At 34.5% G+C, this 20,102-nt stretch overlaps 1 protein-coding gene across 1 annotated transcript in view; it reads right to left on the reverse strand.

Annotated features, from left to right (window-relative positions):
• Positions 1 to 20,102, reverse strand: part of USP34 (ubiquitin specific peptidase 34) — a 116,863-nt gene that overhangs the window by 41,719 nt on the left and 55,042 nt on the right. Inside the window, exons 30-43 of the mRNA XM_074150834.1 lie at positions 18,620 to 18,829; positions 17,878 to 18,003; positions 16,878 to 17,000; positions 16,668 to 16,751; positions 16,256 to 16,342; positions 14,309 to 14,509; positions 12,901 to 12,983; positions 11,555 to 11,595; positions 10,360 to 10,484; positions 9,106 to 9,258; positions 7,742 to 7,846; positions 6,550 to 6,605; positions 6,329 to 6,449; positions 2,555 to 2,738 (exon numbers count right to left, since the gene is read on the reverse strand). Coding sequence (XP_074006935.1) covers positions 2,555 to 2,738; positions 6,329 to 6,449; positions 6,550 to 6,605; positions 7,742 to 7,846; positions 9,106 to 9,258; positions 10,360 to 10,484; positions 11,555 to 11,595; positions 12,901 to 12,983; positions 14,309 to 14,509; positions 16,256 to 16,342; positions 16,668 to 16,751; positions 16,878 to 17,000; positions 17,878 to 18,003; positions 18,620 to 18,829 — 1,699 coding nt within the window. The remainder of the gene's footprint in view (positions 1 to 2,554; positions 2,739 to 6,328; positions 6,450 to 6,549; positions 6,606 to 7,741; positions 7,847 to 9,105; positions 9,259 to 10,359; positions 10,485 to 11,554; positions 11,596 to 12,900; positions 12,984 to 14,308; positions 14,510 to 16,255; positions 16,343 to 16,667; positions 16,752 to 16,877; positions 17,001 to 17,877; positions 18,004 to 18,619; positions 18,830 to 20,102) is intronic.

Raw genomic sequence — 20,102 nt, forward strand, 5'->3', positions numbered from 1 at the left:
TCTCTATATTCCACCTTCAGATCATGCTTCTGCCCCAAACACAACATAGACACTATCTTAAACTTCCCAGAAAGCAAAGTAGCTGTCTTGTTTCCTTCCTTTGAACCGAATGTTTTTATTAGTCTTGGTCTTAAAAGAAAGCAAAACTCCAAAATGCTGCAAGAAGCAGTGTTATGAACAACAGAGGGTATCTAAATCCCCTCTTCAGCAAGATCAGAGCCTGCATTAAGTGCAAGCCCTCCCTGTTGAGAAAAGCAAGGAGAACAGTCAGCTGACAGCAGCTACTGAACAATTCCTTTCCTACCCATCACTTGCTGAAAAATGCACAAAGGCTTCCCTATGTCTTTAGTTAAAAAAGCAATATATCTGTGAAGCAGAAAAAAGCAAGCAATAATTCCCTTCTTCTATCCATCAGTGAAGGGAGCTACATTAGTGGAATTTTTAAAGAAAAATGCTGCTGCAGTTAAAACCTTACTACAACTACTTTACATTAGTCATCCTAGTATAAGTCTGAAGAATAGCATACAGTTGTACATTTTCTGTACATAATCTGACTGCCACAATATAGTCTTAGTAACAGCATTTTTTAATTAGAACCCTAAAATAGTTTGGTTTTTTTTTTTCTGTCCCAAGGAAAATATACTAGATTTCCCCTAATAAGATGTTTTCTTTTTGAAAATTTTACTTTATTTTGCTGCCATCTCTTAAGAGCATCCTGGCTTCAATCAGTTAGGAGTGCGAGGAAAAAATGGTAGAATAGCAGAGACAGCAACTGGTGAGACCAGATGACAACAACTGTACAAACGGCAGGATCAAAAATGTCTGCAGTGAACCACAAAACTAAAATATTAAAACCAAAGACAGGATATTTTCCTTAATGTTTCTCCTAAGAAGAATGGAGAGACAGGCCTAAGACTAAGAGATTTTTAAAGACTAAGAAGATTACAGAGATAAGCAAAGTGGAAAAATTCAGTTTTAAGACTCTTTGGATCACATCAATGGAATAACAAGACTTTAAACAAATGAGGTATCAGAAGTCCTGTGTCAGTTGCACATCAGAAAGAGACAATGGCACTCTGCCACTTGTAATAAAATTAACATTCATGAAACTGAGGTACACTGAAAATGGAGCAGGAGCACAGACCAGATGGCTTTGGAGAACTCAGGAAAGAACAACCAACCTAGAGAAAAGTATCTGGAATAAAGTAACAAGTGTGGTAAATGTTACAGAAAACTTTGGAGTGAGAAAAATACTAACTGTAAAAATGAATGATTGCACCTGGAGAGATACAGACAACCTCAGCAGCAGATGATGTACCAACAGCAAAGAGAAATATCCAATATTTTCAAAAAATGTATTCTTCAGAATATTTTCCTTGAATAGAGGAGACTTTGGAGACTTTTTAGAAGGCCCCAGGCATATGAGTACAGAACACAAAACATTATTATGATCAGATTTCTCTTTTGCTTCCTGAACTGTAAGGCACTAAATCAATTCCATAATTATAATAAATTACAGGTCCTCAGGTTACAGGAATTTAAACTGGGCATGTGAAAGGAAACTTGTCAAGCTAAAAATGCATGATGAGAATTTGCAAATTGAAGACAAAATATTAACTAATTTCAAATTTTGGTAATTTACATATTATACATAAGACTTGAGTTTCCAAAACACAGGAAGCATGAAAGCCAAAAGGCATAACAAAATTGTATTAGAACCGTATGCAGACATCTGGGTACAGACCAAAGGTCATCAACTACAAAGATACTGGAGACTCTGAAAACACAACAGTGCTATTAATAGCCAACACATCTACAGTACCTCAGTGGGGTCTATACACTTTGGTTGACATACAAAGATACCATGTTTCTTTATGTTAGAAAGGGAAAACAGAAGTTAAAATCCAGGACAAGCCAATGAAACATGTAAAATACATGCTAACAATGTTATCTATGTGTTAGTGTCATTTAACAGGAGCACATACTTTACATAACCGATATATACGAACAGATGATCTGAAAATTATACGTGTGATTAAATCCACTCATTTGCTAAGTGAGCAAAAGATGCCTCTATCTTCTCTGTGACACTACTGTAAGTGAGGGTGGATAAGTAGTAGAGCTACAAAGTGGAATTTTAAGAGCAGTGTTAGTGGCAACAACGTCTTACTTCATTACTACTTTTAGAAAGTGGGACTATTCAGTTTAAGTCTAAAAATATTCTGCGTCACCTTTTCCTTTCCCTGTTTCTACCTATGCATTCTTAACAGGTGGTTATTTTTAGAAAGTCATTAAATGCAGACACTTCTGATGTATTTCAAGAGGAAACAGAAATTCTGTGATTGCAGTAACATTCACAATGGTAGGTAGGCATCCTCATCATGAACACGCAGTCTTCAGAATGGGAGTCCATATTATAAGTACACTTCCATTTTCTTTACTGAACTTTATAAATCTGGAAATTCAAAACAAAACCAAAACGAACAGAAAGTGCAAATGGACTAGTTTTCCACAAAATACTCCAAAGTTATACATGAATAATAAAGGTTCTTACACTGCATATGTTGTGCCATAACCCAGTTGTGGAGCAGCCTATAGTTTTCCACGGACCCCTTTACCATTTCTACCAACAAGTCGTAAGCAGCAGCCCTTGAAGAATGTGACTTGCATTTTGGCTGTTGTCTATCTTTCAAACTTGGCAGCAAGAACAGAAGATTGAAGATGTCTCTCAGAAACTCCTGTAAAACAGTTCAATCAGCAGGTTTAGCAGTATGAACACATTCTTAAAAGACGACAGACATGTATTAACAATCTTCTAGAAACTTCTATAGACTTTCTATACCTCTATCATTTACAGAACCTTCTGACTTGTATACAAGTTCTGAATTACGAATATCAAAAATTTTCTTTATACTTCATAAAGTGCACTGTAACCACATTATAGCCTGAAGAAAAATGTGTCCACTGAAAAAGAATGACAAATTATGCTTGATTCATGATTGATAATTTAATTTGACAAACCATACACATGTATTTTTCGTAATTTTGAGACTAGTTTCTCCTAGTGAAAGACAGCACGTAACCTTAATCACTCTCCTAGTTGGGAGTCTTATGAATCAGTAATTAACCATAAAACATAAACTAAATTGTCTACCATGGGTACTCTATGCGTATTTTCATCTTGTTTCTTGTTTGGAATATTAACTGAACTACAAAAGGTACAAAGCACAGCTGTACCAGGTCAGGTTGCCTTTGAATGACAAATACATATTACACACTGTTACTTATATCTCGTGTCCCAGATTAATAAACTAAATACCTGAGATGGATTTGTCTAAACTTCAGTACCTTCCTTCTATGTAGGCAATTTAATTCAATAAAATTAAATAAAAATTAAAACATTAAAAGGACAACAACAGAAAAAGATCCATATAGGTCTGCAAGAACAGGTGGTTATACCCTTCCACAACTACAGCACCTTTAAAGTAGTATAGAAAAGACTTTCCTCCACCTTTCAGCTACAAAGTGAACATTACTAATTAGTCATTTAAGTGGTATAATGAGAGACTATGAAAGAAGAAATTGAGCAGAATTTATAAAACAATATTTCAATAAATTTCCTTAAACAATCAGCAATTCACGTGCATACTTTTTGCCTGGTGACATGATCCATAGCCTACACTTTGCTGCTTCTGTACACTGTCTACAATCTTAGCAAATTGTATTTAATCATTAAATTATATTAGTAGTGTATTGTTTTAGTTCTCTATGTAATCAGGCAACAAATCCTCTGCCTCTGTAGAATTTTTATGTGTTTTTTTCCTCAAAGATACCTTCTTGAATTTTTTTTAGGGACAAAATTCTTCCTCCATTGGTAGAGCACAGGCTACCAATCCAGCTATTACACTTCATTCTACAATTTCTAGACTATAATTAAAAAAATGTTTTTCCTGAATTTCCCCATTCAGGTATATTCAGTTAAGAAGTCTTTTAAGGTTGAAAGGCCAGACATTGCTGTAAAATCTAACTAGATTCTAAATACTTCAAAAGAAGGCCTTCTGCAGAGTACCCCACAAAATCACCATTAAAAGCCTCATTCCAGCATGCAGGGAAATTCCTCTAGTCTTAATATAAAATCTTATAACCAGTCTTATGTTTATAGCTGAATAATATAGAGAGGTCTTCTGCCCAATATGGTTAGCCAAGTTCTTCCAGATTTCTCCACACTTCAGAGAAAGAAAAAAAAAGGATAAAATTAAAAATAAATAGATACCTGGTTTCTTGGTAGTTAGTCTGCATTAGGAGTAGGGCAACAGCCTGATGCCTTTTCATGCCTGACCATACCTGCCAGGTGTCAGTGATTACAGCTCATCAGCAGATCAGCTGCATCTACTAAGTGAAGTTTCAGGCTGTGTTTTCAGCTGCAGCCTTTTTCAAACAGACACTAGCCACCTGAAGGTGTCCCAGACCAGAAAAGCCATAACTTCAGAGATCCAGATCTATCTTTTTCTGATTAACACTCTCAATCCTGTATTTGTGCTGACTGAATTCTCATGTGTTGGAGCAGGGAAGACAAAGAACTTTATAGATGAATTTGCTCAGAGGCTAAATGCAAAATCTTTTTAAAAATAGATCTCTTTACAATCAAAGTGGCCTTAAGGTATACCTTTCTAGTGAAGATGTGCTAGCTAGTGTATGTTGAAAACATATTTTTGTCCACTTAGTGCAGAATAAGGTAGGCAGTGATTATCTATAAAAGACATCAAAGACGTTAGATCGAGTATCCATTATTGCCACAAAATGTGACCTTTAAAATTTGACAATATTTGCCGAAAAATAATTTTGTTTACTTAGTAAGAGAAGGAATCTGTAGGGAAGAAAAGGCACAGCGGAGCATCAGAATCCTCTGGGCAAGTCTAAACTACCTTCAGTATTAGCCACTGCATTTTCCTGGATATTTTTTCACCAGCCTTCGCTCAGGGGGAAGCATGTGGTTTCATAATCCTGTTCTATTACGTTGAACACAAGACAAAATTCTTCACTAATGCACTTTATAATGTGCAGTTAATAGGTGTTCTTAATTAAAAAATGTTCAGAATTAAAAAAAAACAAACAGTAGATCATGACTTAGTCTCAGAAAATGTACAAAGTCCCTGTCTCTCAGGAAAGCTAAACTCTTTTTGAGAAGTTTGTTGTGAATACTGCTCCATTCACATTCATCCATTTTTCAAATAAAATTTCTGGCCTCCCTGGGATATACTACATACATGCAACGTACTTTAGGATTCTGCATAGTATCACTCCTCTCTACTTAAGCTTCCATTTTGTTTTTCTCTTATAATTTTCATACATCCAACCTACATAAATCTGATCTTTGCATACCTCTTCTATTTTAATTACTATGTCATTCTCCACACTGCACTCTGTGAATTGAATTCTTGCTCTAATTTAATCTGCAAGCTCTCCATACTTAAAATAGAGTTTTTCTGGGAAAACTACATAGTAGTAGTCTTTTAAAATGCTGTCAGCAATGTAACTTTATGGTAGGTAGTGCACAATGCAGCCACTGTTAAAACTTTTGGACTGCAAAACTACCTTCAGGGCTATGTTATGATAAGAGACAGAGTAACAGACAGGATATATGCAACATAATTGGATACAGGGAACTATTTTCGTGGTGAAACCTCACTAAAGGTCCAGTCACAAGCTCAGTACAGTCTATGGAAAAAAACATTAGTTTATCAGCTTTTACACCAGGTGAAAACATCAGTGTAAGTCAGCTTTTACACCACGAATTTTTATTTATTTTTTTTTAGACAATGTGGTCCCAAAACACAAATTTTTTAGCAGCTTCCCCTGCCTAGCCAATCTCCCATCTTACAAGCAGAGATGGAATGTAATACTATTGTAATAGGTGTCTGCCTCTGTGTAGACATAGAGCTTAAAAGCTGCTTTTAGATCACAACTGTCCCAAGATATGGTCAAAAAGCAGCTGCTGTTAATGATTTTTAAACCAGTTAATGCAGATCAATACTAAAACCATTTAAAGATAATAAATGAAAATAAATAGTTTCTAGGATGTAAGAACTCTATCCTGAAATTAAATACAGTTAGAAAGGGAAGGAAGGGAAGGAAAGTATGTGCTACTTTTTAATAAAGAATGACATGTGTGTTTTTATCCACCATCCCAAGGTTAGAAATATGATATACTGTCATATACGGAGCCCTGTGATCAAAATAGCAGAAAAAAGATGAAATGAGGAAAGTAGTGTAAGACAAGATGACACTATTTTTATCTCCTTACAGACTTTCAGTGTCCTTTTCTTACCTGGCCTTCACGAGAAAATTTAAAGGGTGGTTTGTGCTTAATAACACTTGTTGCAAGACGAAGTAGTCCTGTAAGCCCATCATCTTCTATATTACCATCTTGATGGTCAAGAATTTCTCTGCTATATATACACACATATACAAATGAAATGTTAAAACTCTGTCCCACTAACAATAAATATAATGCAACTTACAAGTGAAATTACTGTTAGCAAACCTTACCTCCGAATGCAGTCAGCCAGATGTCTTGCTAGCGCATCTAAATCAAGCAGCGTGGTCTGATTAAAAATAAAGAAAATGGGATATAAATAGAAAATAATTATGTACTTCATGAATTACGATTTATAAGCCTAGTCTGAAACTATGGTTATGCTTTTGGATGAAATTTTGTTATTGCACACAGAAAAACAGGGCTAATTAAAACTCATCTTTCAAACAGGCTTGCAACAATATTTTAATACATTTTTAGAAATGTGATAAAACTGTTCTCTAAAATCAATGCTGTACCGCTCAAATGAAGTAACATTTATTCTTTCAATTCCAGATCCCACAAACACGCTGTATCTAGCATACCGAAATAAACAGAATAGTACTATTTTAAAAGCGTTTGTTATTTCTCACAAGAACACACAATTTGTCGTCAGAAGGTTGAGAAGTCCCATTAGCATTTCTTGCTTGAGCAACACACAGAAGCAGGCAGAACTGTAGCCTAGCTAAAAGACTGAATTAATAAAACAGAGATGGAAAGAAACTGAGGAGAGGAATGATGGGGGGACCAAAATTTTTGCCTCTACTAGGAACATGCAGAGTTAGGAGAGGACAAGACTTTTCCATTCTTGAGAAACTAGGATTAAAGCTTTGTCTGTCTTTTCTTTCCACACTCCTGCCACAACACTGAGAATAAACTAGAGAGATTTATGCAGAGCCACCAGCCAGAACAAGCAGTTGCAAAGTTTGCCCAAAAAGTAGCTTTAACCCTTTAGAGATGTTTCAAAAATTGTGAAAAGGTTTTGTAACCTCTGCTAAGTGGCTGTTAACTGAAATTTTTTGCTCTTTCACCTTTAGTCAAATACTTGATTACCTCCTCCTTAGACTGCATTGAAATTGTCAAGAGTGGATCTCTCAGATAATGACAGTATTCCCAATGTGTTACCTTCACTTAAGTTCACCCTCTGTGTATTACACCCATTCCCCTTTCTTGACTCTACAGGTTTAGTATCTGAAGCTTTGTTTGGCCAAGAGCTACTAAAAACACATCAGAGAGTAAAGAAGGCTGGGAGATGGGAAAGTTCCAAGAGCTGTTCACAGCAGTTCACTGTATCTTAAGTAAAAATGTCTCATACTGAAGTATGAGTGGCCTGAATCCCCAAATTTAAAAAAGCAAACGTTCATATGAAGGCAAAGCAAAACCTACCTGACTTGCATCTTTGACGTGTATGTTATCAATCAGTTTGCACAGCAGCCAAAAATATTCCTTACAACCTGGTCGCAGCACTGTTTCTTCTTCATAATCCTCTATCTGTGAAAAGAAATTGCTTTTGTTCTGAAATACCTCAGCCAAAATACCTGCGTATTAAAAAATGTAGTAAACCCAGTAACTGTTACAAAAATATTGCCTTCTACAAGCCCCTATTTAAGATAAGCCAAGTATAGGAACAATGTATTTTACAATGGTTAACAGTGCATGTTCTATTTTTCTTCTGAAATATTTATTAATTTTCTTGAAAGATTAACAGGATGATCTGCCAGACACTTAAAAATGTTTTAAATAGTGTTGACTCCATCCTAACCACTGCAAATTGCAAAATTTTCAATATTAGACTAGACAAAACATGAGAAACTTTGGCTGAATTCAACATCAGTTAGTACAACTCAAATTTTAAACTTTTCTGAAAATGAGTCAAATAATGCAAAATCTTCAGTAGATTATTTTAACTATTTTTTTACAATATCAACAGAGTTTAAAATGAAAGCAGACTTTAACTGAATGAACCACTCTAACCTGAAATCAAATGCCACACAGGATCACAAAATAACTGCTTGAAAGACCCAAAATCCAGGTTTACACTTCACTTCCATACAACTCCATAAGGGTGCTCTCATTTAGATCTAGCTACATCAGCCGGAGGCAGCACAGCCTTCCCTGATAGGCATTGCCAGATCTACAACCCCTAACTGACTTCAGGCTAAATCATCCAGGTTAGTTCAAACCATCTCTATTAACGTGCATACATTAACAGTGAGAACTCCTCCTGAAGTAGCTTTGACAGCATCCACAGCATCTCTTCTGTTTAGTAGAGCTGTGAGGACAATACTGTCGCGGTTTGGGCATACTCCAAAAGAAAACCAGCAGCAAATGACTGGGGAACACTAACATTCAGCTACAACAACAGAGGGCACCTATGACATGTAAAACAATGTACTGATTTATTTATGGACTTACCTATATTTAAAAGGGAAACTGAAATATATATTTAAAACAAAACTGTTATTCCCTAACAGTGTGTTATGTGGATACTAAAATTCCAGAAGAAGAGCACTTCCTAAATGCTATTCTGCATTTCTCCAAGCACAGACAAGCTCTAAATTACTGTAGCGTCACAGCTTTAACTACTTTTGTGACGTTTCTGGAAGCATCTAAAGTATTATTATCTCATTATATCAGAAGCAGTATGTCAGACATAATGATAATATGTGCTGCCATTTTTTATTTTTATATTAACAAAAGTAAGTTTAAATAGATCTTTGTTAAAGTCTTGTAATTTCTTAAATTCTTACCCGGATCGGTTTCAGAGCTTGAGCATCAGGGAGAAATTTTAATAAAGTTGATGCAGCCAGCAGCAGAAAGGATCGATTAATCGAGTCTCCCCCATCCAAACCAGAGAGAGATAACTTGTATAAACCATTGCAAGACTCATGGCGAACGGCAGTCTATGAAAAATAAAAGAATTATATGATTACACATTATTTACAAGATTTTTTTCTTTTGGTGACTTTTGTTCCATATGTATAAAATTAAGTACTTCTCATAATACCTGTCAGGTTATCAAGGTAGAATGTCTTTCTAAAAGCACATATTACAAATAACGTACATTTACATTACTTACAGAAAAATGCAAAAGAGACTGTTCTAACAAAAAAAGCTGATTCGTCTGTGCCTCTTGTTTCTTGAGTTACATATTTTCTACAGTAAAGATTACAGCCAGTAAAACAGAGATATCACTAAGTAGAAAATATCACATCTGGGAAATCAGGGAAATCTGTGTGATGCTGGAACTTACACTTACTCAATCCTAACTATATGGTTAATTTGTTTAATTTCACTAGAAGAATTATTTTCTTCTTTCTTTTATTCTTCTCTTAGGAAAAATATCCAGGGACTATCTCTAATCCAGCTTTGGAAGTTTGCACTCTTTGTTTTTCAGGGATTTTAAATGGAGTCAGCAGGTAAGCTTTTTCTGTGCTTGAGTAATAAAGCAACAGGTAATAATTATCACACCATGTCCATATTGCACCTTTAAGCAATCACTAGTAAATACTAAAATTTTCTACCATGCATATCTTATGCAATTTTCAAGTCTTTCTTACATCAGAAAAAATAACTTAAAGCTAAGCGAAGATTGGTTAATGACAAACATTCTTACATAAACTCTCATGCACCTCGTTTTGTGATAAAAAGTACAGCTAAAAAAATCATAATGGAAGAAGTATATTTAGACTAACCCATGTTAGAGGACATTACCCAGAAATTTCAACAATTTACAATGAAAAAATTACCTTCAAACAGAAGCCAAGAACAAAGATGAGAGTTTATGAACTGGTTTGCAATCAACCACAAATATGCCATCTTACACAGTATTCTAACTACAACTGATTACTTCTTAAACAGGACTGCAAGTAACTCGAGTCAGATCCTGCCTAGTTTTAGCAGGAAACGACATGTTTTCAATTTAATGGTAACTTGAAACCAAAATTAATCTTGTTCCATATTCTGCACTAATTAGTGATGCAATAACTTCTCCTTTAACATACCTCTGGAATAAGAAGGGTAAGTTTCTTCAGCCACTCTTGCAAATGATCACTGTCCGCCAGACTGGATTTCACCAAGGAACAGCAGTGAGCCCAGCTCACCAAGAGCCACATTGAATAATGAGTGACTGAAAGAAAATAAGAGTAAATCACGTTGTAACTAATAGAAGAGGCTTTTTAGGTGGAAGAGTTGCACACTTTTAGCATATATGACATTTATTTCAGTCATACTAACGTACATGACTCAATCCTTACTGGCACCAAAGAAACTACCTAAACTGAGAATTTTATTAATATGGTTACTAAATACTGACCATTGTACTACTGCTGACAATTAAATTAGAGTACTCGAAGTACTCTACTCAAAATAAAGAAGTTCCTCCTCATGTTTAAGTGGAACTTCTTATTTTCAAGAGGAAATGGGCACAAACTTGAATATAGGAAGTTCCACCTAAACATGGGGAGGAACTTCCTTACTTTGAGGGTGGCAGAGCACTGGAACAGGCTGCCGAGAGAGGTGGTGGAGTCTCCTTCCCTGGAGACATTTAAAACCTGCCTGGACACGTTCCTGTGCAACCTGCTCTAGGAGGACCTGCTTTGGCAGGGGGGTTGGACTAGATGATCTCCAGAGGTCCCTTCCAACCCCATACCATTCTGTGATTCTGTAAGTATTACCACTCTGGGGCACAATCCTTTCCTACATCTCTACTTCTTAAGCAGTGAGCTGGTCCTTTGCTAACGGCTTGCATCATGTCGTAACATGAATATTTCCTGGACTCGCTAATGTATCTGTTCCTCTCTTCTTAGCAGCTAAAAGTAAGACTTTAGTAGGTGATACATAGCATTTACTGAGAATTCGAGTTCATAGACATTAACAGCCCCAGGGGAGAACAAAGTGGTAAAACTGAAGCCAATGTATAAACCTAGATAAGAATACAGATGTTTTTCCTACCAAAACCACCTCTTCTGGAGATGAAGGGTGAAGCTACAGTACAAAATTTCAATTCATATAAAACAATTTCCAGCAAAGGAAAGCATATCCGTGTATTCCCACCTGGGTTATAACAGCCCTAACACTACCAAGGAACACAATTTTATAGCATTCTAATGCTGGAATAAAAGAAACATGTAAATTGTTATCTTTAGTATGTTTTCATTACTATTAGTTCATAACATGTAGGTATTTTGCAGCACTAACCTTCATGTCTTGATCTGTGATCAGACTGAGCTTTCAACACCCTGAACAGGAAGATGATAAAGCCATTTTAACTTTATCACGGAATGTAACAGGTTATCATTTAGAAATACAACTACACACAAGTAACAACACAGTTACTCTTAAGTACCCACTAAGAAAACTAAAATTTTCATCTTAAAAGGATTAATTCCTTGCAGTATTCAAAAATAGCAACAATAAAACTATGAAAATCTTCAAACGTTACCAACTACGAGATAAAAAAATCAAGAAAAAATACCCACAACCGCTTTTTTTTCAATCCAAAAAAGAGACGTAAAACGGAACTAAGAACTGACCCATACAGAAGAAAGCTAGTATTCTTCAGGGAACTGCACTTCGAACAAATGTTTGCAAACTTGAGACAAATTTCAAGTGTTTGTATTTATTTACTTATACTTTTATAAATTGCAATAAAAGGTTATGAAACCAAAACCATACTGTATATATTTACAATTATTCCTGCAACTCAACTAGAGGTTAAAGTTAGGCATGCCTGCAGACTTGACTGGAAATGCTCTGAATGTCTTTAACAATCTTTTATAAACAGGGTAAAACACACTATTCATTACTTGGAATCAAGTAATTCTACAACACCAAATGTAGCAAAAAACCTGTCCTCCCCACCGTCGGTCCGACTCTGTCATGATGCAGTTCTACACAGAATTGCTTTTCTCAGGACAAGAGGCAAAAAGGACAAAAAACTCTAATAGTCTGGTTTGGAAGGTAAAATTTTCCCTTCAGTACACGCACACTCACTAAAACAATAAGGGTGATTTCAGCAGTAATAAGCTAATGTTATTAGGATGGGAAAAGTAAGTCAAAACCGGCAGATGAATAATCAGCTTAAAAGTGAATTTCTTTTAATTTCTCCTTTATATTGCCTTGAAATCAAGAATGTCAATTGCTACAGAGAGAACAAAGAAATAATTCTGGCATAAAAATTTATGAGAGCATAGCATATATGTTTTGTTGCTCCATGTCTTATACCCTAGAGAACAATTGGTTAAATAACTAGGGATTCTATGATGCTTATTTACTTCACACTTTAAAACAAACAACAAAACATTTCTGACAATTCGTGTAGTTCATTGATTTTTCTGATGACCACTGAGACTTCTCACCACTCTCCTCTCTAAGGTGACTAAGAGGGGTGACTAAGAAAAGCAAGTCTAACACCCATATCAGAAATTTAAGTCTATAGGCATTAATGGGGACTACAACTGACAGAGCTATTTACTTTATTGAAAGCAAAGATGAAAATGTGCACACTTGATTAGCTTTATTATAAAAACAGAAAGATATTGTACCTAGGTGCCAAGTTGTCATATGTATAAGCAACTGACATAAGTCGCTGAATCAAACTGGTTCCCTGGACAAGTACAAGAAACACCTTTAAAAATTGAAGTCAAAAGAAAAAAAGACACAGTTAATATAACAACAAGCTTTTTGATCTGTTTTTAAATTATACACACTGTGTGAATCTAAAACAAACCCACCTGTGTAGAGGGAAGAAGAGCAAATGACAAATCATCGTATCTCCATAGTTAAAACTTATATTGTTATTTATTAAAGCAGATCTAAAATCCCGTGTTTCATTGACTAAGTCTAGATGCAAAAATTTCATTTTATTTCTTTAAGAAAGACATTTTATCTGAATAGAAAAATCAACCGTTTATTCAATCCTTTTGGTCAAAACACAGTTTTACTACTAAAAGCATGGACTGTTCACTTCTTTTAAAAAATCTTAGGCTTGAGGAGAGAGGGTTGAGGATGAGGCTGGATATGTCAATTTTGCCTCTGTGATCAACACATTTTATTGACTATACATTCACTTAAATTATTCATTGTTAGAGAACCTGACAGGCTACACAGAATTTTCAAATCAAAGTTTGAAGAAAGTCTTTTAAAATATTTAGATAGCAAATCCACTGCAATAAAAAAATATTCATTAGTGACAATTAAAAATTTAAAACCAGTTATAGAGACTGGTAGCAGCATTTACACACAGCCAACGTTGAAAAACTTAGTAAATTTGACAATTTCCCTGTACCATAGTAGCTTTGGCAATTTAAGGATCTGTTTTGTTAAAAATACCTAATACTTAAAGAATAGTTAAGGTCTTTCCATGTATAACAATGACAAATGGGAAGTCTGGCTCCATCTCACAGCTCAGATCGACACTTTCTGACAATCACAGCTGGTCCTGTGCCCAAAAGCAACCAATTTGTATCTCTGATGCCAAAATCCTACATTTACTTGGCCTACATTAGGACATTAGCATGCAGGAATCTGGTAGGAAGGTTTACAAGTTTAGGTAAGTTTACCATACACTCACTCAGATATCCTTAGTAGAGTAAGTTATTTTAGCGCTTACTAAAGGAATCTGAAGTGGGTTTAGTGAGCCCATATAACAACTTACCATAAAGAAAAGGAGTAATTAATTTGGGAAACAAAATCTAAGAAATAGGGATAAAGCACTGGAATTCCGAAACTCCCAATTCACATGCTCACCAATCACCAAAAAACATTTTGATTCCAGCTTTTAAAACTGCCAGGTTTAAAGCAATGAAAATACTTTTTGGAGGTGAATAACATGTAGGATATAGATTAATATTAGTAACTTTTCCACTACATTATTACAAAAATAAAGGCTTCACACAAGGAAGGAGTAATTTTTCAAAAGTTCACAGAACGGATACACTGTTTGTCTCTTACCTCTGTTAAACGAGGTATATGAAGGCCCTTTGCATGGTCACTTGTGGTCTTCCTTGATTTGCCTGGCCACGTTCTTTTTCTGTGACTCTCCGCTACACCCGACCAGGCAAAAACATCATGGTAAGCTAAATCCAGATCTGAAGGATCAACTGCAAACTGGCATATCAGCTTCAGCAAGCAAGCAAGACAGTCCAGCTGCCACTGTGAATAAGAAGAAAATTAAATTTTATTGTTTCAGGGATTTATTTTACAAATAGTTCTAATGCCTATTAGGGAATTTGAAATGAAAAGCTTAAGTAAGGTATAAACAGCTAGAACTAACTGGCAAAACCTGACCAGAATAGACACTAAAGAGAGAGGGTATTAAAAAAAAAAAAGTTATTTCTTATAATGAAAATATTTTCACAATCTAGTCCTATTAACAGGTACACTCATGGCATTCTATATAACATAGAGGAAACGGTTCAGGAGTTAAGAGCCTTTCCTGCATTGTATTCAACTACAGCACAGGCTATAAAGCACGATATACAGAAATGTTTTCAATTTGAATATATTTAACCATGCAGAGACAATAGATACTACTTCAAAAAAACCATTTTCTATTTTAACATCCCTTGTGAGATAAAAACCACTGATCCACTTAGTAACTCTTGAGATCAGTTTTCATGGCTCTCAGCTGTGTGGTTATGGCCAAGTGTAGCACCTGCTCAGCTCCACCAACAGAAGGGGCATTATAAGAGTAAAAATAACAAAAATAGAGCACCGTGTCACAGCAAGATGTGAAGCAGGTCAGCTACCTGGCACCTATGCATGTATAAGTCAGGACGCTCTGCTAAGGCACTTAGTTAAAGAATCTGTCACTATTTTCACAGTGTTGTGCATACTTTCTGGACAGGCCAATAAAAGCAATCATACAAACTTTTGTTTATATACTGAATAGAGAGAAGGACAACTTGTTGCAAATATTGAAATAATTTCAGAACAAATATATCAAAATTAGTTAAAAACTATCGAGCTTTTAATAAAAAGTCTACCTGCCGCCTTTTTAACATTTCAGTAACCATCATCAGTTTTACACATAAATGTGTATGCTTGTTCATTTACTTCTGTTTATGTATATATGACTCAGAGTATGGGATATTTCAATAGTGGTTTTTTAATCAAATGTCAGAATTGATAATAAAAGAGAAAAATTAATTCTAATTAAAAAAGTTTTCATTATGATGTGAGTTTAGCTCAAACTAATAGTAGAATAATGATGAAAAAAGACATTATATAAGAACAACTACTAGTAATGTTGATTATTGAAAAATGGCTTTAGTAACACCATAGCCACAGTGTGCTACCACTTTTGCCTCAATGCTAACCAGGGAAAATAGTATTTCTTGGCTTCTTCAGAGGGGAAGATAATTAACAGATTACTGTTTTTAAAACCAGACTATAATAAAAGCTTCCAAATAACAACCTCCCCTAGAACAAGCAGAAAAAAGGAAACAATAAAGTATCTCCTTGTTTGGCAAATTTTGACTTTTAAAAAAAATAATGTAATATGCAATGCAGTTGCAATCATTCCTAAAAATAGAACCCAAATTGTTTTTTTTTCCTCCAACATATTCCCATGATCTACAATTTTATGTTCTACAAACTAGGCTTTTGATTAAAACTAGACAAAAAATTAAACCAAAAATACATAGAAAAATACAAAGGGTGGTTCCAAAATATAAAAAGCGGAACTCTGAAGATTTTTTTGAAAAGAAAATATCCTATTGCAGGAACATAAAATATTCAATAAAAAGATGCAGTTGCACAGACTCTGGTGGTTTCAATTATAGAATTAATTTATTTTGCTTACTACAGAAAGTAACCATAACAAAGGCTGAAAGTAATGAAGTCTTTACAAATGACAGCTATGTTATTCTGGAGAAAAAAGGGTGAATAAACACTTACCACAGTCCATGATTCCTGTTCTTTAGGCTCTAAGATTCCAGAATTGAAAATTTCTAGTAACTGTTGGAGCCCTCCAGCAGCAACAAACTGTAAGTATATTATGGAACCAATGTGAGAAAAAGCAAATACAGACATAACGCTAAGTTCAGTTAGATACCAATCTAAGCTTTATAAATAATTTTTAAAAAAAATTTTATTAACTATTCAGCTGGGTATTTTATGGAAAACAAAAGAAATAGCTGTACACAACTATGATAAATTTACAGGCCAAATAACAAAGAAAACTTTAAAACATTATAACTAATTTTGAGACCAAAACCTTTCTATTTAAAGTGTTTTAAAATGGTTTTCATTTTATACCCTTTTTGAAAAACTATATTAGGTATCACAGAATGCTGTAGGAAAATCAAACCTTGCAGCTCCATGTGTTTTTACTATTTTCTATTTGATCTTCACTGGAATCATCTGAATCTGGGTAGAGATCGCTATAACTTCCCTAAAGATAAACAAGAACAATTCATTGTAAAAACAGTTAAAGAATTAAAATACTATAAAATAACTCATCAATATACACATTGGTTCAGAGAGAAAAACATATATTCTGTGCAAGGAACTCTATTACCGTAGATTCACGTCTTATTCTCCTATTGGGCTTTCCTAAAGCTTCAATAATTTCCAGGGCATACAGAAGTTTATGGGCACTTTTTATTCGCAGAAGATCCTTCCAGCTAAAGCCATCATTACTCTTAAAAGACAGAAAAGACAGAAAGCAATTAACACAATTATATGCAATCCTGATCTATCTAAAATTGCAAGGAGAGAATTTTTGAAGTGGCATGGAAAAATTATTTGGTTTTTATTTTCATCTATTACTTGAAATTAGACATTTTCAAGCATATTTCTACATATGATTAAAAAAATTTTGAATAATGTGAATTCAGTGATGAAATTTGAGTAAACATCCAACATTATTATAAGCTAATGTACACACCATTTTAAAGTAGAGGAAGCCAAATGTTATACTCTACATTATAATTTTCACCAAAATTTTGATGCACGTGTCCATAAAGAACCATAATATCTAAAAACTATAATAACGTAGTTTCAACAACTTTTAAGAGAGGCAAAAATTACATCTATAGGGAAAAAAAAGACTAAGTAAATACCTATGTTTTGAAATTCTAGAATATAATTATATTATATGCATTATATGCATAATACAATTATATCCTATATATATAAAAATATATAAATATAGAATATATAGAATATAGAGTACAAAAGGATTGCTATCACAACAGTCATAATGTTAAAGCAGGGCTTCTTATGAAGAAACTGATGCTTCAATTCAAACCAAAAGATTGTGATAATTAGTATTGACTATCCATTTATTCAATATTATTTTTTTAAAAATCACAAAAATAAAATTCGGGGAACTAAACTGACATCTCTGTGTAGTTTAATTTTATAAGAATTACTAGGTTTGTTTATTAGGTTTACCTGTGTCTCAGCAGACTTACTATTTAGCATCCCTCTTTGGGTAAATTTCAACTAAAACACTAGACACTAAAACAACCATGTATAATAAAGATAAACACATAAACCAAACATTCTTTGTTTACCTGCTCATCTGAAATATTCTGGAATGCCTGCAACATATTAGGGCACGTTGGCAGAAGCATTAACAGTTCCCAAACACGTCTGGATAAGTTTTCTGCATGGAGATGGAGTTCTTCACACCTTGCACTCTGACAAACCATAGAACAACCTTTCTTATTGTGAATTTCATTGTGAAAATAAGATTTCAAAGTAAAAAAATGTATTTATTCTTGATTAATAAGATGTTTCTTATCTAATGCAAATCCATAAATAGAACATGATAGTTGAAGTCTCACTGAACCTGCAAGAAACTAAGTTCCATTATCACACATTTTGAAATATTTGAGTGCAAATAAAACTTAAACTACTGTTTTAAATATACTAGTAGTTATTTAATTTCCCACATGCTAATGATGGCATATAATTCATAAAACTTGAGTTTTTGCAATAAAACCTTTACAGAACTTTCTTCAAGCCAATTCCCATTATTAAATAAATAGATGTGGTGATTAATCAATATTCTTTCTTAAGAATTACTTTTTTATAGCTTCTACAATATTTAACACATTTAAAATATATCAGAACAATATTGTTAAGAAAATCAGAAAAATCATGATAATGGTTATACCATACATGAAATGTGAATATACAGACAATAAACATATCTACCAATTGGACAGACTACACAAGAAGTAGGCTAGACCTACTAGATCCAATTAAATAAGACTTAAATGTAATTATTCTAAAAAAAATACTCTAAATTACCTCACTATCTTCCATGGCCACTTCTCCAGAAGGAGGCTTAAAAGAGGCAAGCATCTCTAATAAATCAAAAAGGGTGGTAAGATGAGGTTCTTGCAGGAGTAAAAGCATCGGAATGTTGTCCTTCTGAGGAGGAGGTAGGCAAGATGCTGGAAGCTGAACACCTTCACCTTTACGTTCTCTCCTTGGCGCACCCAGGGATACAAACACCATCTAGAAATAGAGAGAAACAACAAGGAGGACAGAGACTATTTTAAAAATGTGTATGCTAAAACCACGGAATGTTTTCAACAGGATCAGAATTAAGAACTTACAGATACATCAATATCTTTGTCGTCAAATCTTTCCTGAGCAACATTTTGAGCAACTGCCATAATTAAAGCTTGGTTTGGCTTTCACTTAAGGCGTTCACGGTGCAGCTGCATACGCTGTTTGCTGTTGCTACAGCAGATAGTCCTGTTTCCTTGTCCGTCATCCCTTATTTTGCCATTAAGGCTGGGGAGACTCTAATACTGGTCTGACTTCTCAGTACATTAATGAAATGGCACAAAAACTAATCCAGGGGAAAAATGAGACAAATTGGCTCAAAGGACTGGAAGAATGCTAGTGAGGGGGTAGCAACACAAACAACACTGCAGGTGGAAAAGCAGACATTTGTTATACTGGCATAACCACATTGTGGAAAGCCATTTTTAGATGAACTGCTCCTGCTGACTAGTTACCACCTCCATTTATTGATTCAAACTGAATGTTACTGCTTCTTCAAGTTCTGCAAATGTAAGAACTCATCTGACTGCACTATAGTTCAATTCTGTAAAATGACCTACGTTAACAAGAAAAAATTATTTAAAAATCTGGTTTTGCTTTTGATTTAACCCAATTCATTTATCAAAAGGAACTAATGAACAATCAAAGATGCAGTCCAACAGATCATTCCATTTGGAACCGTAAGAGTCAACTGTTAAGAGCCAGCAATGGTACACATAAGCATATCAGCCAGCGATAATCTTTCTAAAAGTATGTTAGCAGATCCCTGAAGGTGCGTGGTAGGAGTTTTGTTTTCCTTTAGATGGAAAAAACATATATGATCATCTGCTGCTAAGTTTTGTTACAGTCCCACCTCCCTAAAACAGTCATGATGTCATTCACCCTTACACAAATTGAATTAGGCTTTTCCATACTGTAGACTTCAGCAAACTTAAGAGTAGACCACTAACAGGAACTCCGAATCAAAATAAAAAAATACAAATAAGCATTAAAAAATGCTTCAGCTTTAACCCATGAAAGGAGAGAGTTAGTCACTGCTACCATGGAAATAATGTGAGTTCAACAATTCAGACAAAATGCTGATTCTTGATTTTGTTTTCATTGGTCTAGTTTTCCTTGATGAATGAAAAAAATTGAAAATTTTCCTTCACACCTTGAGTTTTCACATCTACTAACATAACTAGAATTAGGTTTTTAAAGTTAATTATTTTAAAGACTG

The sequence above is a fragment of the Numenius arquata genome, chromosome 7, assembly GCF_964106895.1.
Source record: "Numenius arquata chromosome 7, bNumArq3.hap1.1, whole genome shotgun sequence".
Lineage (NCBI taxonomy): Eukaryota > Metazoa > Chordata > Aves > Charadriiformes > Scolopacidae > Numenius > Numenius arquata.